The 26,703-nt window shown below is 45.3% G+C and overlaps 1 protein-coding gene across 1 annotated transcript in view; it reads left to right on the plus strand.

Annotated features, from left to right (window-relative positions):
• The window catches only part of HSPE1 (heat shock protein family E (Hsp10) member 1), a 76,626-nt gene that overhangs the window by 36,110 nt on the left and 13,813 nt on the right, over positions 1-26,703 (plus strand). Inside the window, exon 2 of the mRNA XM_069733807.1 lies at positions 10,960-11,124. Within this exon, the coding sequence (XP_069589908.1) occupies positions 10,960-11,124 (165 nt within the window). The remainder of the gene's footprint in view (positions 1-10,959; positions 11,125-26,703) is intronic.

Here is a 26,703-nt window from a genome sequence, read left to right on the forward strand (position 1 = left end):
CACCTGCAGACCATTCCATCTAAGTCCTCATTCCAAATGGAGCTCCTTCCCTTCTGAGCCCTCCCATGCGCCCAAGCAGTGGTTCCCCCATCCCCCCTCCCCCCCCCCCCCCGCACATATGGGGTATCAGCGCACTCAGGACAAATTGGACAACAAATTGTGGGTCGAATTTCTCCTGTTACCCTCGGGAAAATACAAAACTGGGGGCTAAAAAAATAATTTTTGTGGGAGAAAAATTTTGATTTATTTTTACGGCTCTGCATTATAAACTTCTGTGAAGCACTTGGTGGGTCAAAGTGCTCACCATACCTCTAGATAAGTTCCTTAGGGGGTCTACTTTCCAAAATGGTGTCACTTGTGGGGGGTTTCAATGTTTAGGCACATCAGTGGCTCTTCAAACGCAACATGGCGTCCCATCTCAATTCCTGTCAATTTTGCATTGAAAAGTCAAACGGCGCTCCTTCCCTTCCGAGCTCTCCCATCCGCCCAAACAGTGGTTTACCCCCACATATGGGCTATCAGCATACTCAGGACAAATTGGACAACAACTTTTGGGGTCCAATTTCTTCTCTTACCCTTGGGAAAATAAAAAATTGGGGGCGAAAAGATAATTTTTGTGAAAAAAATGATTTTTTATTTTTACGGTTCTACATTATAAACTTCTGTGAAGCACTTTGTGGGTCAAAGTGCTCACCACACCTCTAGATAAGTTCCTTAGGGGGTCTACTTTCCAAAATGGTGTCACTTGTGGGGGCTTTCAATGTTTAGGCACATCAGGGGCTCTCCAAACGAAACATGGCGTCCCATCTCCATTCCAGTTAATTTTGCATTGAAAAGTTAAATGGCGCTCCTTCGCTTCCGAGCTCTGCCATGCGCCCAAACAGTGGTTTACCCCCACATGTGGGGTGTTGGCATACTCAGGACAAATTGTACAACAATGTTTGGGGTCCATTTTCTCCTGTTACCCTTGGTAAAATAAAACAAATTGGAGCTGAATTAAATTTTTTGTGAAAAAAAGTTAAATGTTCATTTTTATTTAAACATTCAAAAAATTCCTGTGAAGCACCAGAAGGGTTAATAAACTTCTTGAATATGGTTTTGAGCACCTTGAGGGGTGTAATTTTTAGAATGGTGTCACACTTGGGTATTTTCTATCATATAGACTCCTTAAAATGACTTCAAATGAGATGTGGTCCCTAAAAAAAAAAATGGTGTTGTAGAAATGAGAAATTGCTGGTCAACTTTTAACCCTTATAACTCCCTAACAAAAAAAAATTTTGGTTCCAAAATAGTGCTGATGTAAAAGTAGACATGTGGGAAATGTTACTTATTAAGTATTTTGTGTGACATATCTCTGTGATTTAATTGCATAAAAATTCAAAGTTGGAAAATTGCGAAATTTTCATAATTTTCGCCAAATTTCCGTTTTTTTTTCACAAATAAATGCAGGTACTATCAAAGAATTTTTACCATTGTCATGAAGTACAATATGTCACGAGAAAACAATGTCAGAATCACTGGGATCCGTTGAAGCGTTCCAGAGTTATAACCTCATAAAGGGACAGTGGTCAGAATTGTAAAAATTGGCCCGGTCATTAACGTGCAAACCACCCTTGGGGGTAAAGGGGTTAAGGTCAAAATAGGCTGGGTCATGAAGGGGTTAACAGATCTTTTTACTATTGATGCTGCATCAATAGTAAAAAAGTTGGTTACACAGGGTTAATAGCAGCGTTAATGGAGTGCGTTACACCGCGGCATAAAGCGGTCCATTAGCGCTGCCATTAACCCTGTGTGAGGGTTGACTGGAGGGGAGTATGGAGTGGGCAGTGGGCACTAACTGTGGGGAGGAAGGAGCGGCCATGTTGCCGCCGGACTGCGCCCATCGCTAATTGGTCGTGGTAAAATGCCAATCAGCGACTTGGATTTCCATGACAGACAGAGGCCGCGACCAATGAATATCCATGACAGAAAGACAGACGGAAGTGACCCTTAGACAATTATATAGTAGACTAGATGGTGGCCCGATTCCAAGACATCGGGTATTCTAGAATATGCATGTCCACGTAGTATATTGCCCAGCCCCACGTAGTATATTGCCCAGCCCCACGTAGTATAGAGAATATGAAAAATAAACATATACTCACCTTCCGAAGGCCCGTTGAAGTCCTGCTATACTCACCATCTGCCGCCTTTCCGCTCCTCGCCACGCTCCCGGGACCGCTCCATTGCAAGCGGCAGCTTCCGGTCCCAGGGCTGGTGTGAGCAGGACCTATGATGTCACGGTCACATGACCGTGATGTCACAGCAGGTCCTTGTCGCACACCAGCCTTGGGACCCGAAGCTGCCGCTTGCAATGGAGCGGTCCCGGGAGTGTGACGAGGAGCGGGAAAGGCGGCGGATGGTGAGTATAGCAGGTTTTTTTTTTTGTTTTTTGTTTTTTTTTTTAACATGACATATTTTTACTATTGATGCTGCATAGGCAGCATCAATAGTAAATAGTTGGGGACACACAGGGTTAATAGCAGCGGTAACTGAGTGCATTACACCGCGGGCCGTTACCTCTGCCATGAACCCTGTGTGAGTGGAGGGGATTATGGAGCGGGCGCCGGGCAGTGAGTGTAGGGGAGGGACTAATCGGACTGTGGCCGTCGCTGATTGGTCGCGGCAGCCATGACAGGCAGCTGCCCAGACCAGCGAATGATTAACCGTGACAGAAGGACAGACAAACGGAAGTGACCCTTAGACAATTATGTATATAGATGATTATTATTATTTTTTTTTTTTTTACTTCATTCTTTTGGACTACAAAAACCAGTTTTCTGGTGCTTAGCTTGTTTCTTATTGAATTATGCAGTTAGTCCTGCACATGTCCATGCATACACTGGGGATATTACCTGTTTTGCTTAATTCTTTTGTGATTTACGGTTTCCCAGTCTGCATACTATGTCCCCTCCTTTATCTGATTTATTCATGCGGATGTATGCAGATGCCTCCGCATGCGTCATTTTCACGCTGTGTCCAAATGTATAAGAAGAGAGGAACGCACTCACGGTGAGTGCGTTCCTCTCTTCTTATACATTTGGATATTTTTTGTTTTGTTTTTCTTGGATACTGCACCACTGGAGCTGCCGTGTGGGACTCTCAGCATTATTCGATTGCTATGCTAGGTGGTTAGTTTGGCTGCAGCTGTGCGGATGTGATCTTTTTTCTTTTTTTTCCTCTGGATATATTTTCACGCTGTGTGCCTACCTGCGTCGAACACAACATTTGCATTTTGTTGTGGTTAGCGCAGCGTCAAAACAATGCTGACCCTGTCGTCTGGGTCATTCCATGCCAAGTGAACCAATGATTTTTACCTCTATTTTTAATTCTTTTGAGATTTTGTTATTTGGTAATAGTGTCAGAGACTGCAAAATGTGAAGAAAAAAATTCAAGATTTTTTTTTTTTTTTTTGATTTTCAAAGTTCGGAAAGTGTGAATTTCGATGTTGCCTGCCTTTACATTTCTCCTCATAGCTCAGGCTAGAAAAAAGATGGAGAAACAAAATAAACACCATTCCACTCTGAACTGTACAGGCTTTCACCAGATTTGTCACAAGAGTATCTTTGTTAATATTTTACCCATGCGAACGGAAATACAAAATTTTAAAATGCATTTCCAAAAAAAACATTTAATTTCAAAATGTCAAACTGCACATGTGCCTGCTATGCTCCTAGCAATATCTGTACCAAATAAAAGTTGGGATCATATTTAAAAAAAATAAAACAGTGTCAATTTGAAAATCTTGAATTCAGATCTGTTCAGCCTGTGGTCTAACAGTGTGGGGTCTATATTTGCCAAATAATCCACGATTTTTAGATATTACTGTATTATTTTTTTATTATGTTAGAGTATTAAAAGTAAGGCCATGGTCACACTTTGCAGTTTTTACCGCGGAACCGCGGCGATTTTGCAGCTGCAGGTCCGCTGCCGTTTCCATTGCGTTTACAGTAACCTGTAAACCCTATGGAAACCGCAAACCGCTGTACACATGCTGCGGGAAAAACCGCGCGGGAACGCAGCGGTTTGCAACCCGCAGCATGTCTCTTCTTTGTGCAGAATCGCAGCGATTCTGCACCCATAGAAATGCATTGATCCGCTTACTTCCCGCATGGGGCTGTGCCCACCATGCGGGAAGTAAGCGGATAATGTGTGGGTGGTAGAGAGGAGACTCTCCTCCAGGCCCCGGAAACCATATTTGTGTGTAAATAAAAAAAAAAAAAAAAAAGATATACTCGCCTCTCAGCGCTGCACGCGGCCGTCCAGTCTCAGGTTTGCTATGCGACCAGGACCTGCGGTGACGTCGCGGTCACATGACCGTGACATCACGAAGGTCCTGGTCGCACAGCATCTTTGGAACCGGACCGCCACCTGCAGCGCCGAGGAGATCGGGACGTCAGAGGGTGAGTATATCATTATTTTATTATTTTTAACATTACCATTGATGCTGCATATTGCTGCGTATGCGGCATCAATAGTGGGATTAAATCCCGCAGTGGAACCCGCAACACAAACCGACGCTATGTGTGAACATGGCCTAAGAGAGGACAGAGGAGAAATCTTTGTTAGGGCTCAGCCTGAGAATGAACAGGGGTAGAGCAGGTGACAGGCCAGCAGCTTGAGCCTCCAGACGCCATATTCAGACCTAATCTTATCAGCCAGGCAACTCCTCAAATGGTGGGAGAAAAATATTCTTAACATCCAGTTCATGTATTGTACAAACCGACTACGAAGCATGGAGGAAAACATCGGTTACAGGAAGCAGAACCCATCACAGGGACTCGGCAATACCGGACTGTCATCCCATGTAGTGACAGAGCAATAAAAACAGTGAAGTACATGAAGTGGTAGATGGTGGCACAAGATCGGCAATGGATGACAGAACTGGTGATGTGACCTGTGAATATGATCGGCGCTGGTGGCGGCTACTGGACTCTCCAAAGATTGTGAAAATGAAGGCGTAGAAGTGACTTTTCTGCACCTTCTGGTCCAGCGCCGTCCTTTGTGTATCCAAGGAAACCAGACATTGTAAAAGTTACAAAACTCAGATATTAACCAAGGTGGAGCCGAGCACCATGACAGGCCGCACATACTCTGACACAAAAGGAAACGGCCATTGCTAGTAAAGGCCCCGTCACACATAGCGACGCTGCAGCGATACCGACAACGATCCGGATCGCTGCAGCGTTGCTGTTTGGTCGCTGGAGAGCTGTCACACAGACCGCTCTCCAGCGACCAACGATCCCGAGGTCCCTGGTAACCAGGGTAAACATCGGGTAACTAAGCGCAGGGCCGCGCTTAGTAACCCGATGTTTACCCTGGTTACCATCGTTAAAGTAAAAAAAACAAACGCTACATACTTACCTACAGCTGTCTGTCCCCGGCGCTGGGCTTCTCTGCTCTGGCTGTGAGTACAGCGGCCGGAATGCAGAGCGGTGACGTCACCGCTGTGCTCTGCTTTCCGGCTGCCCGGCGCTCACAGCCAGAGCAGAGAAGCCCAGCGCCGGGGACAGACAGCGGTAGGTAAGTATGTAGCGTTTGTTTTTTTTACTTTAACGATGGTAACCAGGGTAAACATCGGGTTACTAAGCGCGGACCTGCGCTTAGTAACCCGATGTTTACCCTGGTTACCAGCGAAGACATCGCTGAATCTGCGTCACGCACGCCGATTCAGCGATGTCAGCGGGACCTCAACGATCAAAAAATGGCCCAGGCCATTCCGACACGACCAGCGATCTCACAGCAGGGGCCTGATCGCTGGTACGTGTCACACATAGCGAGATCGCTACTGAGATCGCTGTTGCGTCACAAAACTTGTGACTCAGCAGCGATCTCGCTAGCGATCTCGCTATGTGTGACGGGGCCTTAAGGGCTTTTGGACAAGATCACATTTCTCCCACTAGAAGGGACACATTGATGATTAAAGGTCAGTTTAAAAACCTACTTTTAATTCTTTGATTAGTTCATATTTTATAGAACGAGGATTTAACTACTGTACTATTCTTAAACACTTCTAAATTACATGTTTAGCAATATAACAGAAAAAAAATTGTTACATGTATAAATACGTGGTAGAAATATTGGACTTTAAGGCTGTGTGCACACGTTGCAGTTTTTTCGCGGTTTTTCCCGATAAAACCGCAAAAAAAACTGCATACAATAAGCATCCCATCATTTAGAATAAATTCCGCATGTTTTGTGCACATGTTGCGTTGTTTTCCGCGAAAAAAACGCATCACGGTAAAAACCGCAGCATGTTCATTAATTTTGCGGGTTTTTTGCGGATTTCCCACTACTAAATGCATTGGGAAGTGTCCGGAAAAAAACGCATCAAAATCGCGGCAAAAAACGCATGCGGTTTTCTTGCGGATTTCTTGCAGAAAATGTCCGGTTTTCTCAGGAATTTTCTGCAAGAAGTCCTGAACGTGTGCACTTAGCCTTAATCTGCTTTTTAACATATAAATAGGATGAGACTGTATTTAGAAAATCACACTTGAGGATATGATCACCTTTTTTCTTTTGGCTTGCTCAGCATTTTCAACCTGAATGCATTGAACAAGTTGCGTTATGATGATTAAGATGTATTTATTCTGGCACTTTGGTATTTGTTTTGTGTTTCTTTATTGTTGCATATAAATGTTGAATGCAATAAATTGTAATTTGAAAAGAAAAAAAGAAGAAACTCGCACAAACCTAAAATCAGATGATTCAAGGCTTTAAAAAAAAAAAAGTTTGATAGGTCCCAAGTTGAATCCCTGTACAAATATATACAAGAACACAAGTAACACGCATGAATGTTTTCACAATTTTAAAACATACGTTTTTTTCAGAATTGCGCATCAAAATTTTGCATTTGATTTCTCCAAAGCAAAATATAAAGAAACATAGTCTTGTGACATGTCAAACGAAAGCGGTACCGTTCTGAGAAAAATGATGCGTCTCCAACCTCTTTACCTTAATTCTAGCCCAAAATATGATTTTAAAAAAATGTAAAGCTATACAAGGCCAAAATCTGCGCTTTTTTTTTTTTTAACTTTAGAAATCTGTAAAAAATTAACTGATGAAGAAAAAAATTCTAAACTTTTAATTTGTAATTACCGTAACTAAAGGTGTACTTCATAAAAACAAAAAGTAAAAAAAAATCTAAAGACGTAAGGTAAAAAAAAATATTCATATTTGGATCACTTGATATGGAATGACCCGCATGCGGAGGCATCCGCATGGCCTGCGTACCCAATGTTAAAGATAGGGGACGCATGCCGATGTAGGTGGAGCTGAAGGAAGAGGCGAGGCAGTGGGCTGGGAGGAGTAACTACGCAGCCCTCTGCAAAGTCCTTGTCCGCAAATGTGAAAGCAGCCTAAGTCAGTTGTCAAATACACTCCTTGGCCAAGCCTCTTTCCTTGGGTCTGTATGCCCATGCCTGAACCTGTACCTGTATCTGATGTTGTCTGAACCATCTTCCCTGGGTTTATATGCCCTGGCCTTAACCTGTACCTGTGTCTGAATTAGGACCTAACTTTTATCCTGTTTTGTATCTAGTATGTATCTTTCCTGTACCTGCTATATCAGAATCTGAAACTGTCTGAATCACCACCTGTTTCCACACCAGCAGTGTCTGATTCCGTTCCTTCCTCCAAACCTGTTGTCTGAATTGGTCCCTACCCTAAACCTGGTGTAGCGGCTCCCTTTCCTAACGCTGCTGTGTCAAAATCTGTACCCATCTTTAACCCCTTAGTGACCGAGCCAAATTTTTGAAATCTGACCAGTGTCACTTTATGTGGTTGGTAATAACTCTGCAACGCTTCAACAAATCCCAGTGATTTTGAGATTGTTTTTTCGTGACACATTATACTTTATGATAATGGTAAATTTTGTTCAACATTTTTTGTGTTTATTTATAAAAAATATCAAAAATTTGAGAAAAATTTTAAAAAATTAGCAATTTTCTAAATTTGAATGATTATCCCTTTAATCCAGATAGTCATACAACAGCAAACCATTAATAAATAACACTTCCCACATGTCTGCTTTACATCAGCACCATTTGTAAAGTGTTATTTTATTTTGTTAGCATTTTAGGAGGTTTAAAAATGTAGCAGCAATTTTTCATTTTTTCAAAGAAATTTACAAAATGTATTTTTTTAGGGACTTATCCATGTTTGAAGTGACTTTAGGGGTCCCATATATTGGGAAACCCACAAACGTGATACCATTTTAAAAACAGCACCCCTAAACATATTGAAAACTGCTGTCAGGTAGTTTATTAACCCTTCAGGTGCTTTACAGGAATTAATGCAAAGTGGTATGACAGAAATGAAAATGTGTATTTTTACCACCTAAATGTTGCTAACTTCTAAACAGATTACAACAGCCGTCAGACTCTAAGGCCACTATTTGGTCATGAAATGCCATGGCAAACATCAGGACAACAAAGTCATGATCTGAGGGCACCAATTGTGACAAAGAAGAAGCCCCCACAGTCTGTTAACCATTTATAATGATGTAGTCACTATTGACAGCAGCATCTAAGGGGTTAAACAGATTTAGATGGTGCAAATACTGATCGTGGCTGGTACAGCAAGTTGTCAGCTATAGTGTACAGCCGACAGATGCTGGATTGTCATCTGTATGGGGAGGCTATTCTCTTATATCTCAGGTCAGTTAAAAGACGTATTGGCGGTCATTAAGGGGTTAAATCTGCAGCTGGTTTAGGAAAGGTACTGAATCAGAACCTGTACCTATCTCGAACCTGTCGCTGCGCAACATTAGAGATTTGTGTGTACACTTGGTGGTACTCTGTAAGTACCCAGTGTCCGAATGTGGTCCTGTGTGTACTTATCCTTGTAATTGTTTTGTGCTAACCTAACCCGGTTTGTTCCATGTGAATAAAGTCCTATCTCCCCTGTCTGCACCTGCAGTTCAGTACCCTCCTGTCAGATACACAGTTCTTCCTGAAGCTGTTCGTTCAGACTGAACTGGGTCTTGTCTGTTCCTGTATATCAGCCGTATTCACCAGCGCCTGTCAGTATCCCTGCCGTTTCTGCCAGCATTTGTCGTTACAGCTTCTTGTTCTTTTGGGGGTCAGCTGCTACTGCCAGTCGCCTCCCTGGAGCGGTACCTGGCAGCTACCTGTTGCAGCAAGTTTGACCTCGCCACTAGAGGCTCCAGCGAACACCAAGGTAGCTGCTTGCTTAGTTACCCCTCTCTGGGGTAAGTCCTGCCACAGTGGGTCCACAATCCACGCTGGCGCTTAACGGTCGGAGTGTGAGCGTAACACTTATAGATTAATCCTTCAGTTAGTAAAAGATATAAGAGATTAAAGGGAACCTGTCACCCCGAAAATCGCGGGTGAGGTAATCCCACCGGCATCAGGGGCTTATCTGCAGCATTCTGTAATGCTGTAGATAAGCCCCCGATGTTACCTGAAAAAGGAGAAAAAGACGTTAGATTATACTCACCCAGGGGCGGTCCCGCTGCTGGTCAGGTCGGATGGGCGTCTCCGGTCCGCTGCGGCGCCTCCTATCTTCTTTCCATGACGTCCTCTTCTGATCTTCAGCCACGGCTCCGGCGCAGGCGTACTTTGCTCTGCCGTCTTGAGGGCAGAGGATAGTACTGCAGTGCGCAGGCGCCGGAAAGGTCGGAGGCCCATCCGACCTGACCAGCAGCGGGACCGCCCCTGGGTGAGTATAATCTAACGTCTTTTTCTCCTTTTTCAGGTAACATCGGGGGCTTATCTACAGCATTACAGAATGCTGCAGATAAGCCCCTGATGCCGATGGGATTACCTCACCCGCGATTTTCGGGGTGGCAGGTTCCCTTTAACATTGCTGGAGTAGTACGGCAACACTCCCTCCTGTGATAAGCACCTCACTGTCTATGGATTTTGTACACAGAGCGCTTGGTTTGAGTGGGTCAGCTTTCTCAGCTCTGCTTCTTGCTAAATCTAAAAGCTTTATCAGAACGGCTGCACCCAATAAACTAAAGGTACCTTCACACTCAGCGACGCTGCAGCGATACCGACAACGATGTCGATCGCTGCAGCGTCGCTGGAGAGCTGTCACACAGACAGCTCTCCAGCGACCAATGATGCCGAGGTCCCCGGGTAACCAGGGTAAACATCGGGTTACTAAGCGCAGAGCCGCGCTTAGTAACCCAATGTTTACCCTGGTTACCAGCGTAAAAGTAAAAAAAACAAACACTACATACTTACCTTCCGCTGTCTGTCCCAGGCGCTCAGCTTCTCTGCACTCCTCCTGCACTGGCTGTGAGCACAATGGCCGGAAAGCAGAGCGGTGACGTCACCGCTCTGCTTTCCGGCTGACCGACGCTCACAGCCAGTGCAGAGAAGCACAGCGCCGGGGACAGACAGCGGAAGGTAAGTATGTAGTGTTTGTTTTTTTTACTTTTACGATGGTAACCAGGGTAAACATCGGGTTACTAAGCGCGGCCCTGCGCTTAGTAACCTAATGTTTACCCTGGTTACCAGTGAAGACATCGCTGGATCGGTGTCACACACGCCGATCCAGCGATGTCTGCAGGAAGTCCAGCGACGAAATAAAATTCTGGACTTTCCTCAGCGACCAGCGATCTCCCAGCAGGGGCCTGATCGTTGGTCGCTGTCACACAGAACGACTTCCTTAACGATATCGTTGCTACGTCACAAAAAGCAACGATATCGTTAACGATATCGTTATGTGTGAAGGTACCTTAGGTGATACATGGTTGAATTCAGCTTCTCTTTGCCTACATTACTGTACTCTCATAAACATGCTGACAGATGCCCTTTTAAAGAGATTGTTCTACCTTGGCTAGCTATCAACAGAATAGTTAAGGAAAACCCTTTAAAAAAGTATGAAGATGTCATGCAAATATTTACAACTTCTAAACTGTTTTTTTTTTTTTTTTTTTTTTATGTACAGGCAGGGAAGGCTTTTAAGACGTTTCTTCCTTTACTTGACCGTGTTCTTGTTGAACGTATTGCTCAAGAGACCGTAACCAAAGGAGGAATTATGCTTCCTGAAAAATCCCAAAATAAAGTTTTGCAGGCTGTGGTGGTAGCAGTCGGTGGTGGTTCTAAAGGAAAGGTAAATGTTCTTAATTATGTCGTGTCCATGAGAACTTTGGACCCAGAACATTAAGTCTTCTATTCCAGTTTTCCGGCATTTAAAAAAAAAAAAAGTTGAAGTGTCTCAAATTATTAATGCAACTCGAGCCTGCTATAAAATCTTGTGACTTTTGTCATTCTCACATCATTATCACCAAGCTCTGACAAAGTTTGTGAGTCTTGGCCGGGTCCTGGCATCTTGTGGCTTTCCTTGTACCACAAATCTTACTCCAGTCTCTGACGTCCATCACTTTTCAGATTTTCTGAGTTCATTAAAGCACCACTCAAACGGGTTTTGTTTTTTTTAAATTTGTTGTGGTTTTTTTTTCCAGCTCTAGTGGCGCTTTAAATGAGATACAGGGGTTGGACAAAATAGTGGAAACACCTATCGTTTTGGCATCATAATCTTCGAACATGTGATAAACATGCAAACCGTGACATATGATGATGTTTTGTAGTTGATTATTTGTGTTATATGATGTGTATGTAAATTAACTGTTTGTTTTGCATAATTGTAAAAACATTGAGAACCTGATACCCATGGCAGACATCTCGGATTTTAAGAGAGGGCAAATTGTTGGTGCTCGTATGTCAGGCGCTAGTGTAACAGAGTGCCCGAATGCTTGGCGTCTCAAGAATTAGTGTCTCCAAAGTAATGACTGCGTTTGAAAGAGAAGGAGAAACTTCCGCAGCAAAGCACAGGTCCGGCCAAAAGTCAAAGTTGACTGAGAGAGACCGTTGGACTCTAAAGCGATTTGTGAGAGAGGATCGCAAGACCACGGCTCCAAAAATCATTGCTGAGCTCAATGAACCACCTACAGAACCCAGTTTCCACGAAAACTGTTTGTCGGGAGCTGCATAAATCTGGATTCCATGGTAGAGCTGCAATTAGAAAACCGCTGTTCTCAATGACAAATGTTTCAAAGCGTTGAGTGGTGTAGAAACCTCCAGAATTGGTCCCTCGAGCAGTGAAACATGTGATGTTCTCAGACGAATCCTCGTTTACCCAATTTCCAACCTCCGGCAGAGTGTACGTTTGGAGACAGCCGAAAGAAGCATTCCATCCAGACTGCCTTCTCCCAACCGTAAAACATGGTGGAGGTTCTGTGATGATCTGGGGTGCTATTTCGTGGAGATCCGCCGGGCCAATGATATCCCTTCATGGAAGAATTAACAGCCGAGATTAATTAGGCATTTTAAGCGACCAAGTGCATCCAGTGGTTCAAGCTCTGTTCCAGGAGGGGAACGCCATCTTTCAGGATAATAATGCTCCAATTCATACAGCTAGAATCGTTAAAGCATGGCACGAGGAACATTCTAATGAAGTTGTGCATCTCATCTGGCCCCCACAATCCCCTAACCTCAACATTATTGAGCATTTATGGTCGATTTTAGAGATTTAAGTTATAGACGTCGATTTCCGCCGCCATCGTCGCTCAAAGAACTGGAGGGTGTTTCAACTGCAGAATGGGCTAAAATTCCTTTGGAAAAATTCACATTCGCAGTCCGGCCGCGAACAATCAGTGAAGCCAGGGCCTGCTCCAGGTTTTTGAGGGCCCCGGATGAAGGAGTCTCAGTGGGCCCCCCTCTTTAACACATCCCACGATTCATAATGCACAGATACAGCAGAGAAATATAGCACAGCCAAGTAGTATATAGCACAGACACGTAGTATATAACAGCCCATGAAGTATCTTAACACAGCCACGTAGTATATAGCATAGAGATGTAGTATATAACACAGCCCACGTAGTATATAGCAATGTGGGCACCATATCCCTGTAAAAAAAAAAAAAAAAAAATTATATACTCACCTTCCGTTGGCCCCCGGATCCAGCCCAGGCATTTACCGATGCTCCTCGCAACGCTCCAGTCCCAAGAATGCATTGCAGTCTCGCGAAACCGCTACGTCATCTCGCGAGACCGCAATGCATGGACCGGAGTGTCGCGAGGAGCAGCGACGGAAGGGGAGTATATAATTTTTTTTAGTCTGTTTATTAACATTAGATCTTTTTACTATTGATGCTGCATAGGCAGCATCAATAGTAAAGTTTGTCACACAGGGTTAATAGCAACTTTAACGGCCTGCGCTACACCGCGGTGTAACGCAGCCATTAACCCTGTGTGAGCGCTGAGTGGAGGTGGCACTGACAGTGTGGGAAGGGGCGAATTCGCAGCCGGACTGTGCCTTTCGCTGATTGGTCGCGACCAATCAGCGACACGGAATTTCCGTGACAGACAGACAGACAGAAGTGCCCCTTAGACGATTAGATAGATGGATAGATATACATATACATACACTAGATTGTGGCCCGATTCTAACGCATCGGGTATTCTAGAATATGTATGTAGGTTATTTATGAAGATTTTAGAATCATACAATGAATACACAGAATTCAGCTGGCCGGGCACGACCAATTAGCGAAGCATGGTTCAAGTCCCGCGCCAATTCGCGGCCAGAGTGCGCCTGTCGCTGATTGTTCGCGGCCGGCCACGTAGTGTATAGCACAGCCCACATAGTGTATAGCACAGCCCACGCAGTATATAGCAATGTGGGCACCATATCCCTGTTAAAAAATAAAATAAAAATTTAAATTAAAAAATAGTTATATACTATATACCCTCCGACGGCCCCGGATCCAGCCCAGGCCTTTCCTACTCCTCGCGCGCCGCTATGGTCCCAAGCGGCAATAACACGTGATGATGTAGCAGTCTCGTGAGACCGCTACGTCATCTCCGGTCATTGCCGCAATGCATTCTGGGGACCGGAGCAGCACGTGAGGTGCGGGAAAGGCCTGGGCTGGATCTGGGGGTCGTCGGAGGGTGAGTATATAATGATTTTTTTTTTAAATTATTTTTAACATTATGTTTTTACTATTGATGCTGCATAGCATCCTCGGGCCACGACCAATCAGCGACACGGGATTTCCGTGACAAACAGACGGAAGTGACCCTTAGACAATTATATAGTAGACTAGATTGTGGCCCGATTCTAACGCATCGGGTATTCTAGAATATGCATGTCCCCGTAGTATATGGACAATGATGATTCCAGAATTCGCGGCAGACTATGCCCGTCGCTGATTGGTCGAGGCAACCTTTATGACATCATCGTCGCCATGGCAACCATTATGACATCTACGTCGATACTGTGCCCGTCGCTGAATCAGAAACGTGGGATTTCTACGTCCGCCAGGCCTCGACCAATCAGAGACGCGGGATGTCTACGTCCTTTATGACATCATAGTCACTGTGCCCGTCGCTGATTGGTCGAGGCCTGGCGATCAGGAGCACTGATCAATATAGAAGAGTCAGGAGGACTGATCAATATAGAGGTATCAGGAGGACTGATCAATATAGAGGTGTCAGGAGGACTGATCAATATAGAAGTGTCAGGAGGACTGATCAATACAGAAGTGTCAGGAGGACTGATCAATACAGAGGTGTCAGGAGGACTGATCAATACAGAGGTGTCAGGAGGACTGATCAATATAGAGGTGTCAGGAGGACTGATCAATATAGAGGTGTCAGGAGGACTGATCAATATAGAGGTGTCAGGAGGACTGATCAATATAGAATGTCAGGAGGACTGATCAATATAGAGATGTCAGGAGGACTGATCAATATAGAAGTGTCAGGAGGACTGATCAATATAGCAGTGTCAGGAGGACTGATCAATATAGAAGTGTCAGGAGGACTGATCAATACAGAAGTGTCAGGAGGACTGATCAATACAGAAGTGTCAGGAGGACTGATCAATACAGAAGTGTCAGGAGGACTGATCAATACAGAGGTGTCAGGAGGACTGATCAATACAGAGGTGTCAGGAGGACTGATCAATACAGAGGTGTCAGGAGGACTGATCAATACAGAGGTGTCAGGAGGACTGATCAATACAGAGGTGTCAGGAGGACTGATCAATATAGAAGTGTCAGGAGGACTGATCAATATAGAGGTGTCAGGAGGACTGATCAATATAGAGGTGTCAGGAGGACTGATCAATATAGAGGTGTCAGGAGGACTGATCAATATAGAGGTGTCAGGAGGACTGATCAATATAGAGGTGTCAGGAGGACTGATCAATATAGAGGTGTCAGGAGGACTGATCAATATAGAAGTGTCAGGAGGACTGATCAATATAGAGGTGTCAGGAGGACTGATCAATATAGAGGTGTCAGGAGGACTGATCAATATAGAAGTGTCAGGAGGACTGATCAATATAGAAGTGTCAGGAGGACTGATCAATACAGAAGTGTCAGGAGAACTGATCAATACAGAGGTGTCAGGAGGACTGATCAATACAGAAGTGTCAGGAGGACTGATTAATATAGAAGTGTCAATCAGAGACGCGGGATTTCTACGTCGATGCTGTGCCCGTCTGGCGGCCTCAACCAATCAGAGAGCCGGGATTTCCAAGACAGAAAGACAGACAGACAGACGGAAAAACCCTTAGGCAATTATATATATAGATACACTCGCCCTCCTGCTTCTTCCCCCATTTTTGAGTGCAAATTTGTGACAGCAGCTTCTGACTTGCTGGAAGTCAGAGTCTACCTTACAAGCTCTAAATACAAGTCTGAGATCTAGAATGAGCCTCTCAGGCTTGTATTGAAAAGTGACATCCTGTGCGCTCCATGAAACACTGAAGCTGCAACATGTAACTTTTCACCGGAGAATAATGGGAGTGACAGCGAAAAGTGATGAACGCTGGAAGTAAAGTATCAGACAATGGGTTAGATGACTTGCATTTAAAGCACCCCTCCAGCTACTCCTCAACTTTTTTGTGTGAGAGTTCCTCTTAAGCATTCTGCCAACACTGGAAGTATTTGATCTTCCTTTCCCTAACTTCTGAGCATGCATTGTTCAATGTCTTGGCAGGGAAAGGGTTAATTCATCTATATTATGAGGTGTTTAATCCTATAAATGCCGCGGGCCAATAACTAGTCTTGAAAGATAGGAGACAAAAAAAGCGCAAATAGGGTCTTATCCCCAGGATTGTTCTTAATCAATTATGAGAGAACTGCTCACCTGGTAGTACACAGTACAAGCGTGTAGTTGTCAGCTGCTGCAGATCCACAGGTCGGCGTTGCGACCTCTCAGAACCGTTATAATAAATGAAATGTGGATTACATCCGCGCTGCTGCGACAAATAATAGATCCAGATATACTGTTAGGGTGTTCGGGTGGTTTATTCAACGCGTTTCGAAGCTCAAAGGCTTCTTCTTCAGGAAGTTTCCACACAAAGATGCCTTATTATAGCGGGCCAATAACTACAACAGCATTTAGAACATGACCCGTTCCCAAACTGGTGTACAAGTGGAGTCTGGTCAAGAAGGTATTCATATATATACAGTGGGTACGGAAAGTATTCCGACTCCTTTAAATTTTTCACTGTTAGTTTCATTGCAGCCATTTGCTAAATTGAGAAAAGTTCATTTTAGTACTATTTATCTATATAAGGTAATTCTTATCCTGTTTTTCGCTTACACCTAATGCCACATAGTAGTAGGGGACCAAGATACCATCCATTCCCCTTTGTTTCTTACAGATTCCATATGTTAAAGGTTAGATTCCTAACACAGCACTACTGTTAGATCCTCCCACGGATTTGGGCTGTAAGTACATGTCTGTATCTATAGTACTCTGTCACCCAGGGTTCCCATTATTCCTTCACCTTATTGCCATTCTCTTATACCACGTTAGGCATCAAGCACCTTCTTTACACCAACTCATGATCTGTCCGTTCAATATGTATATGGCTAAGCACGGTATGTGTGGTCTTTTTTACTTTTTCTACTCAGTCTAACTTACGTCGAGCAAGTATGCATTAGCGTGTTTTCACTGCCACGCGATACGTTTTATACATTTACCCAATATATCTCTGGCTAACACTGCGTTTTTGTTGTATATACTTTTGTTCCAATTTATATTTGTTTTTGTACACATTGTTTATGTTCTTTGGTTTTTTTTTTTTGGTTTTTTTTTGTTTCTTATGTACATATTTTTTCACATGTTGTAGTGACTGATGAAAGCTCCATGTGAGCTGAAACGTTTCCAGTGCTACCTTGCACAAATAAAATTCATCAATTCAAGTAACTGAAGTTGAGTGCGAGACTTTTATATTGATTGTTGACGGTTTGGGAACCTAGTCTCTGCACCACATATATAGCAGTGCACACGGTGTTTATTTGTACACCTCCTAGGGTCACTCACCTCCAGCAGTCCAATGGGCTCAATGCCATACTAGATCCTTACAACATGAGATTCTGTATGCACAGCACCATTGTCAGGGGCGTTTAGACTGTAAAATTACCCTGTCTGAGGAGGTATTTGATTCCCTATCTTGGTGATTAAATAAAAATAATCTGTCCAAGGGAGTTCCATGGACAATAAGGCCCTCTAAAATTATTACCACTGATGCTAGTCCAGTCGGGTGGGGTGCCCATTTGGGAAACAATCTAGCTCAGGGCCTTTGGAACACTGTTGAGATACAACATTCCTCTAATTGGAAGGAATTGGAAGCGGTTAATCATGCTTTGAATTGTTTCCTTCCCCAGCTCCAAGGATCTCACATAAGAATCTTATCAGACAATATGACAGTGGTCGCGTATCTAAACCATCAGGGCGGAACACTATCAAAAAGTTTAATGTCTATAACAAGGAATATTTTCAACTTGGCAGAAGCCAACCTGTTGTTTCTCACTGCGCTTCACATCAGAGGCGAAGAAAACACATAGGCCAACTTCCTCGGTCACCACACGCTACGGCAGGGCGAATGGACTCTCAATGGTCGCATATTCAAGAGAATGGTGGATTTATGGGGGCTTCCACAAATAGATCTGTTTGCGACAAGGAAAAGCAGGTGCAACTGTCTGCCTCCCTAAACACAGCGGGTCAGCCAGACATGGTAGCTTCGTTCCAATTCCCCTGGCAATTCAACCTAGCATACGCCTTTCCGCCGATGATTCCGCTAGTTATCAGAAGGATAAAGGAAGAAAAAGCAAGGGTGATTTTTTTTTTTATAGCACCGTTCTGGCCAAAAAGTTCTTGGTTCTCATGCCTCCGAGCCATGTCTGTATGGAACCCCTGGATACTTCCGGCAGACCCGGACCTGCTGTCTCAAGGACCATTCTATCATCCGCAAGTGAAAAGCCTCCACTTGACATTGTAAAACTTGAGGCAGATACTAAGATCAAGGGGCTTCTCTAATGGCCTTATCAACACACTGCTGCTATTTATTATGGTTGTAGATTATTTCCTACTTGGCAGCAGAGTGTGGAGAAAGTTTCTGGACTTCTATAAGGAACCCTTCTCTGAGGTAGTTCCAATTAAAGCCATCTTAGAGTTTTTACAGAAAGTCCCATCTCTTCACCTATCAGTCAATACATTGAGTCCAGGCGTCTGCTTTAGGAGCTCTTTATGGTGCCAATATAGCTGGACACAGATGGGTAGTAAAATTCATTAAGGCATGTGAAAGTACACCAGTCCATATCCCACGTTGACCACTTTTAGGCCCTAACTGAGCCCCCTTTCGAGCCATTAGAATCTCTCCCTCTAAAAAAAAAAAAAAACCTCTCATATAAGGTAGCCCTATTAGTGGCCTTAATATCTGCCAGAAGAGTTGGGGATATTCAGGCTGTTTCGGTAGACCCTACCCTTTCCTATTAATAATCCAGGATGGGATAATTCTCAAGCCAGATCAGTTATATCTCCCTAAAGTGGCGACAAGTTATCATTGATCACAGGAGATTTCCTTCTTTCCTTTCATGACAATCCGTCAGGTCCGGAGGAAGAGAAGCTTCATATGTTGCATGTAAGGAGAGCAGTCTTGAGTTACATAGACAGAACGTGTTCCTGGAGTAGAGCTCTGTTTATTTTTTTTCAGGGCCACAGAAAAGGTCATGGAGTTACAAAGGCTACCTTGGCCCGATGGATCAGGGATGCCATCTGTCTGGCTTACTCGGCAAAAGACGAGAATCCTCCAGAAGGAGTGAAGGCACATTCTGCTCGGGCTATGGCATCCTCTTGGGCGGAGAAAGCAAACATCCCCATTGACCTTATATGTAAGGCCGCAACCTGGTCGACACCTTCAACTTTCTACAATCATTATAGACTTGACCTATCTTCATCATCTGACTTGGCTTTTGGTAGAGCTGTCCTCAGCACGGTGATCCCACCCAGGTGATGGTTCTCTGCAAATCTCTCATGTAGGTGCTGTCGTGGCGAAGAGTTAAAAGCCGGATTACTTACTGGTAATGCTCTTTTAATGAGTCCACGGCAGCACCCATTCACTACCCTCCGTAATAAGATACATTATGAATAGGATAATTGTTTCCTCATGGATGGACATTTATAAATAAGATTATATATAAAAATTGTGAATAAGTGTTTAAACTAAACACCTACGGTTCCTCTCGTACTTTGAAAAACTGAGGAGGAGACGGGGACCGCCCCTTTTATTTCTGTAGGTTTCCTGTTCACATGGGTGAATCCCTCTCATGTGGGTGCTGTCGTGGACTCATTACCGGTTAGTAATCTGGCTTTTTTTCTCTCTGCACCCCATCTTGACTGAAAAAAAAAACTAATGTAGAAATTTTTGCATTTTCAAAACTAAACCCCTCAAGGAATGTATGTAGATGCATGGTGAGCACCTTGAACCCCCTGGTGCCTCACAGAAGTTTATAATGTTGAGCCGTGAAAATAATTCTCGCAAAAAATGTTATTTTGCATTTTCCCTTCACCCATGACAGCACCCCTGAGTGATCTGCCCAGCTAGGATCGGAAACCTACTGAAATATAAAAGGCAGTACCTCTCCCCCCTCGCTTCAGTTGGGTTTCCTGTCCTGACAGAGACCCTCGTGCTGAAACCCAGGGCGGGTTGAAGGTTTATCCATCTACTCGCCCATGCCTGTCCCGGCTTTGATTAAACAGGCAAGAGCGCTTGTATGCCGGCCTTCAGGTGGTGGAAGCGCCGTCCACGGGTCCTGTGGGGTGGCAGTCATAGGCCAAACGACACTTCTGTGGCCGCCATGCCGCTCTGCCTCCTGACCGCTGCTCGACAGTGAGCCCGGCTTCTGGGGGCGCGCACTGGTGACAGTGCGGGAGGCACGCTGGGAATGGGCCTACCCATGTGGCGTCAGGGGGCGTGCATGCAATTTCTTCTGAGTACGCAGATACCCCATATGTGGGGGGATACTACTTTTGAGGCACAATGCAAAGCTCAGAAGGGAAAAGGCGCCATATTGGAGTTCAGGTTTTGCTGCAATGGTTTAAGGGTGCCATGTCACATTGGCCGATTCCCCTGAGGTGCCATAACAGAAATCCTGTCTATGTGAACATATTATTTATTAATAAAATGTTGTAGTTGTTGTTATCATTTGTAAGATTGCTCTCACTAAGTGTATTGGGGGACACTCGCTTGGCACGGGATTAACGTAGTCAGGCACGATTTCTGAACACAACAGTCCATACAGTTTATTAAAGGGTCATAAACCGGGTTATGCACAGTCCATATTATACATTCCATAGAACACAATGGGCACCAACTGGTGATATTAACTTGCAGCTTTATCTTAACACTTCATTTACAGCTTTGACTCACGGACACTAAACATGCTGGACCTCTCGCTTCGCCCAGTTACCATGGGTGTCTGTACACTTCACCAATGTCCCAAGTCACATACACACAGTTCATAGAACATCACAAGCACTAGCAGTCTGTACAGGTACCTGACGGGAGTTCCTGCTCCACCTGCTGACTCCTTGTCAGTCCACTCCTCCGGGAAAGCTGCCTCACAGGGATCACCAACTTGCCTGGGCGGCATATCTTTGTCAGTCCAGACCCACCGAAGGACGGTAGCTTCCCCACATGAACTGCACATATGACCTGTCCAGGTGCTATTCAGGACCTCGTCCAACACCCCTGGCCACCAGCAAGTCCAAAGCCCCACCATGTGCTATTCAAGACTCCTACTCCCAGGAAATCCAACACGGGTTGTTCAGTGTGCTATTCAGGACTCCTACTCCCAGGAAATCCAACACAGGTGGTTCAGTGTGCTATTCAGGGATCCGGTCCTACTCCCAGGACCTCCCAACACACAGGCTCTCCAGAACCTTCCCCTGGAACCACACAGAAACATGTGACCCACACCCTGGTCACATTATATATTCTTAACCACTCCCCTGGGTGGGAGTGTGGATGTGTGGCTAGTTTGTCCCACCCATCTCGCACAACTAGCCTAGTAAGTCTCCCTTACCACTACACCATACATATACACTCTTGAGGGACTACAGGTCCCAGAACAACAACATTGCATCACTTACTACAGACTCCCTCTGCAACACATATCGACCATTCACAACACAGCCAGTCACTGTTTCACCACGATTATCACAATAGATATGTCACCATGCACATCCAAAGGATCACTCACAGCGCCCCCTAGCTGTCACAGGGGTCACTGCATCACATACCCCCTCCCTCCCCCCCCCCCCCCTCTGTTCAAACTTGTGGGGTTGAACACCTGTCATACACCTGGGGTCTCGAGACAGGTCACACACGTTACCTTGCCCTACCAGTCGAGAGAACCGTCTGTCGGTTTTGAGAATCACACATCATACCCTTGTTGGGTTTACCCCACCCCCCAGCGGTCAACACGTAGGCCTTGAGCTTTGGCCATTTTGTCAGTCTGTGTCATCAAACCTTTAGTCACCACACTTACCAAGTGCGCCCCATTGCCCGGCCTTTCTCTCCATGGCCGCCACCCACGGTTGGTGCGGTAATGAGTCCCACTTACAGTCGAGGCTACTGTCTGATCAGAGTTTGCCCCTTTGTCACCACTTTGGCTACAAGGTTTCCCACCTATGTCACTCAGTCCTGAGTTAGCTGAGGCGACACTACTTCTTTCATCCGACAGGGTACTTCCACCCCTTCGTTTGTCCACATTTCGGGTCGAAAGTGGCCACCATCTTCCATCAAATGGGCGCAGCAGTCCTGTAAGGCGCCGTCCTTCAACCCTTAACTGCTCCATTTCCTTCAGCCATACCATGCGATATTCCAGCAGAGTCCTCATTTTGCTAAGACTCTCCACTGTTCCTACAATGAAGAAGGGAACCATACCCTTTTCCCGGGGTAACTGGTCTTCGTGGACACCAGGTATTCTCAACCTCACCACTCCAGATTTGTCAACAATCTCTTGCATGGCTTGACCACTCCTTCCAATGATCTTCTTCACCATGAAGACGGGTACCTGTATTACCCCTTCCTGCAGACTCTGAGCTTTCTTCATAAGCTCCAGTCACCTAGCATCGTCTTCATTCCTCAATTGGGCCGTCCACTTTGTGCGCACATATCTCAAGTGCATGTCACTCAGGGTGGCTACTCTCTTCGCTGTGACTTCAGTTGTGGACAGTATCACTAACTGACTTGTTTCCGGGGTCCAATTCACCTTACAGGCCCCCACAGCTCTCTTAAACCCTTCATGCATAGACTCCCTGGCACATGCCTCTCTCAGGTCTTCAGGTACGTCTATCATGCACTTGAGCAAGGAAGTCTTCTTCTCTTCTGCTGTCAGACACCCATCTTGTTCCGCTTCCAGAGCTAACTTCTTCTGAATGTCACCAGCTTTCAGATGTTTGGCCAGGATAGACACCTGCCCGCGCCATCTTCTCCCAGGCTGCTTTATTCATTGCCTGGCTTTCTGCCAGGCGATCTCTGAGCTCCGCCACCTCTTTCTCTAAGGCCCTTTCTCGTTCAACATGGTCTTTCACGGTCTCTTTAATCATCTCTATTTCGTGATCCTGTTCTCTTTTGGCTAGCACGTTTCACACTATAACTTCTTTAAATATACTTTCAGATGGGCCAACTTTCTCACCCACACTCTGTTGCTTCCGAGTTTTACCTATTTCTTCATTAACAGGTTCAACCCTCTCTTGGGCTTCAGTAGTGACAACCTTAGCCTCGTCCCGATTCTCGGGGACTTCAGAGTACTTCACACACTCCATTAAATCTTCACAAGGTGCAACTGATTCAGCCCCTTTTCCTTTTTTACGTCTCCGGCGACGAGAGGAAGACTTGCCATTTGTACCGAGTCAGCCTTACTACACTCTTTCCCACTGACGTCAGTCTGAAAGAGTCACCACCATAGTCTGTCTCATACCCCACAACCTGGTGAATCCTCAAGTCACTCTTTAACCGGGTGTCAGCTTCACAGGCTTTATTACCCACGTCACCTAAAGTCAACTTGGGGTACTCATCAGGTGACATGTCCGTAAGTTGGGCAGACTCGCCTTCCCCACTGGTCAACCCGTCGTTGGACCCAACTACTTAGGGAGAAATAAATGCTTTAAGGTATGCAACCGCACCAGCTGAAAGCCCTCCATTCTCCTGTTGTAAAGAAGCTCCCTTCTCCCACAAGTCTGTGAACAACCTAGAGTCCCGGCCAATTATCACTGGGCAGGGTAAGGTTGAGACTATGGCCACATCATGGATTGTACTGTCCTTGGCCGTCTCGAGGACCACACTGGCTACTGGATAGCCCTCAGTGTGCCAATTGATGCAGGTTACACTGACTCTCCTATCAGGCATTTCAAAACACTCGGGTGCAACCCTCACTAGAGTCACGGGGCTCCTAGAATCGACCAGTCCGCATATTTCCATCTCATGCATCCGCAGGGCACACTCCCGTAAACTTTCACCAGGTGGATAGTTCATACAGCATACCGGACACACATAACTTACTCTCCCTGGGCACCAATTTGCCTGCGGTACCTCTTTGGGACGCTCCGTCCCCTTTTGGGAAACCACCATTTCCCGGGATTCCACCTCTTTTTTTTGGGCTCCTACCCCTCTTCGGGTTACTGCCCCTTTTTGGGACTCCGCCCCCTTTTGGGCAACCATCCCTGTTTGGGTCCCCGCTCACTTTTAGGGACACCCCCTTCCCTGTGGTACACCCTGTGGACTTCCCCACGGCACTCGGTCCCCAGTTCGCACAGTACACCACTATGTCTCTGGGCTTGTACTGGTCCTTTAAGAGTCTGCACGATCTGGGAAAGGGGAAAAAAAAAATTTTTTTTTCTTTTTGTCACTTCACCAGCTCCTGCTGGTACTGCCACAGCTCCCGCTGCAGTCATACAACCGGCACCTCCGGCTGCCGACCACAAGCCACTGCAGATCCGCCTGCTGCAGAACCTCTTGCTGCAACTGCAGCTACGCTCCACAAGGCTCTGCACGGCTCCACCGCAAACTTCGTGGACCCGCCGATCCACAGCAAGATGCTTGTCACTTTCGTGGACCCGCCGAGTTACAGGCATTAACTCCGCGCGTGCTTTCTGAACTGTTGCCCGCATTCGAACGCCATATGTAAGATTGCTCTCACTAAGTGTATTGGGGGACACTCGCTTGGCACGGGATTAACTTAGTCGGGCACGATTTTTGAACACAAAACAGTCCATACGGTTTATTAAAGGGTCATAAACCGGGTTATGCACAGTCCATATTATACATTCCATAGAACACAATAGGCACCAACTGGTGATATTAACTTGCAGCTTTATCTTAACACTTCATTTACAGCTTTGACTCACGGACACTAAACATGCTGGACCTCTCGCTTCGCCCAGTTACCATGTGTGTCTGTACACTTCACCAATGTCCCAAGTCACATACAGCGCATATGACACTGGGTCGCGGTCTCTAAACACACCGAACTTCACTCCGTTCAGTCACCGTGGGAGACCACACAGTTCATAGAACATCACAAGCACCAACAGTCTGTATAGGTACCTGACGGGAGCTCCTGCTCCACCTGCTGACTCCTTGTCAGTCCACTCCTCCGGGAAAGCTGCCTCACAGGGATCACCAACTTGCCTGGGCGGCATATCTTTGTCAGTCCAGACCCACCGAAGGACGGTAGCTTCCCCACATGAACTGCACATATGACCTGTCCAGGTGCTATTCAGGACCTCGTCCAACACCCCTGGCCACCAGCAAGTCCAAAGCCCCACCATATGCTATTCAAGACTCCTACTCCCAGGAAATCCAACACGGGTTGTTCAGTGTGCTATTCAGGGATCCGGTCCTACTCCCAGGACCTCCCAACACACAGGCTCTCCAGAACCTTCCCCTGGAACCACACAGAAACATGTGACCCACACCCTGGTCACATTATATATCCTTAACCACTCCCCTGGGTGGGAGTGTGGATGTGTGCCTAGTTTATCCCACCCATCTCACACAACTAGCCTAGTAAGTCTCCCTTACCACTACACCATACATATACACTCTTGAGGGACTACAGGTCCCAGAACAACAACATTGCATCACTTACTACACAGACTCCCTCTGCAACACATATCGACCATTCACAACACAGCCAGTCACTGTTTCATCACGATTATCACAATAGATATGCCTCCATGCACATCCCAAGGATCACTCACAGCGCCCCCTAGCTGTCACAGGGGTCACTGCATCACACTTTATCTAGCACCAACATATTCTGCATCGCTTTACAATTCAACAGTTCATATACAATTTATAAGTAACATTCAAAGTAATACAATAATTAAAGCAAAATAATGACGACCCTGCCCACATTTTACAATCTATACTCCCCAATTAATTCATCTCTAGATTACTAGAACCACTAGAGTGGTGCAGTGATCATATTGACACCATGTGCCTCATTGAATTTTATACCATTGAGCGATGAAGAAATAATTACATTTTTACCAGTAAAAAAAAAAAAAAAGAAAAAATTAGCCCCAGATTTTATATTTTCGCACAAGTGTGTAAAAATGGCACCAAAATTTGTCCCACAATTTCTACTGAATGTGGCAATGCCACCATATGTGGCTGTACACTATTACTTAGCCATACGGAGAGACTAGGGAGGAGTCGAGCGGTATTTGCCTCCTGGAGCGCAGATTTTCCTAGAACAGTTTGCGTATTTCATACTAGATGGTGGCCCGATTCTAACGCATTGGGTATTCTAGAATATGTATTTGTTTGTATATAGCAGCCACATAGTATATAGCAAAGGCCACGTAGTATATAGGAGCCATGTAGTATATAACACTGCCCACGCAGTATCAGTGGCCATGTAATGTAATATATAGCACAGCCCACGCAGTATATAGCACTGCCTATGTAGTATATAGCAGTCACGCGGTATCTAACACAGCCCATGTAGTATACAGCAGTGTGGGCACCATATCCCTGTAAAAAAAAAAAATATTAAAATAAGTTATATACTCACCCCCTGGGATCCACCGAAGCTCCGGCGATACGCGCATGGCTGCCACCATCTTCCGTTCCCAGGATGCATTGTGAAATTACCCAGATGACTTAGCGGCCTCGCGAGACCGCTAAGTCTTCTGGGTACTTTTGCAATGCATCACCGGGAACGGAAGATGGCGGCAGGCGCGAGCGGCTTGGCGGACTACGGAGGGTGAGAATAGCAGGTTTTTTGTTTTTATTATCTTCAACATTACATTTTTTTTACTCTTGATGCCGCATACGCAGCATCAATAGTAAAAAGTTGGGGACACACATGGTTAA

Source organism: Ranitomeya imitator, chromosome 7 (genome assembly GCF_032444005.1).
Source record: "Ranitomeya imitator isolate aRanImi1 chromosome 7, aRanImi1.pri, whole genome shotgun sequence".
Classification (NCBI taxonomy): domain Eukaryota; kingdom Metazoa; phylum Chordata; class Amphibia; order Anura; family Dendrobatidae; genus Ranitomeya; species Ranitomeya imitator.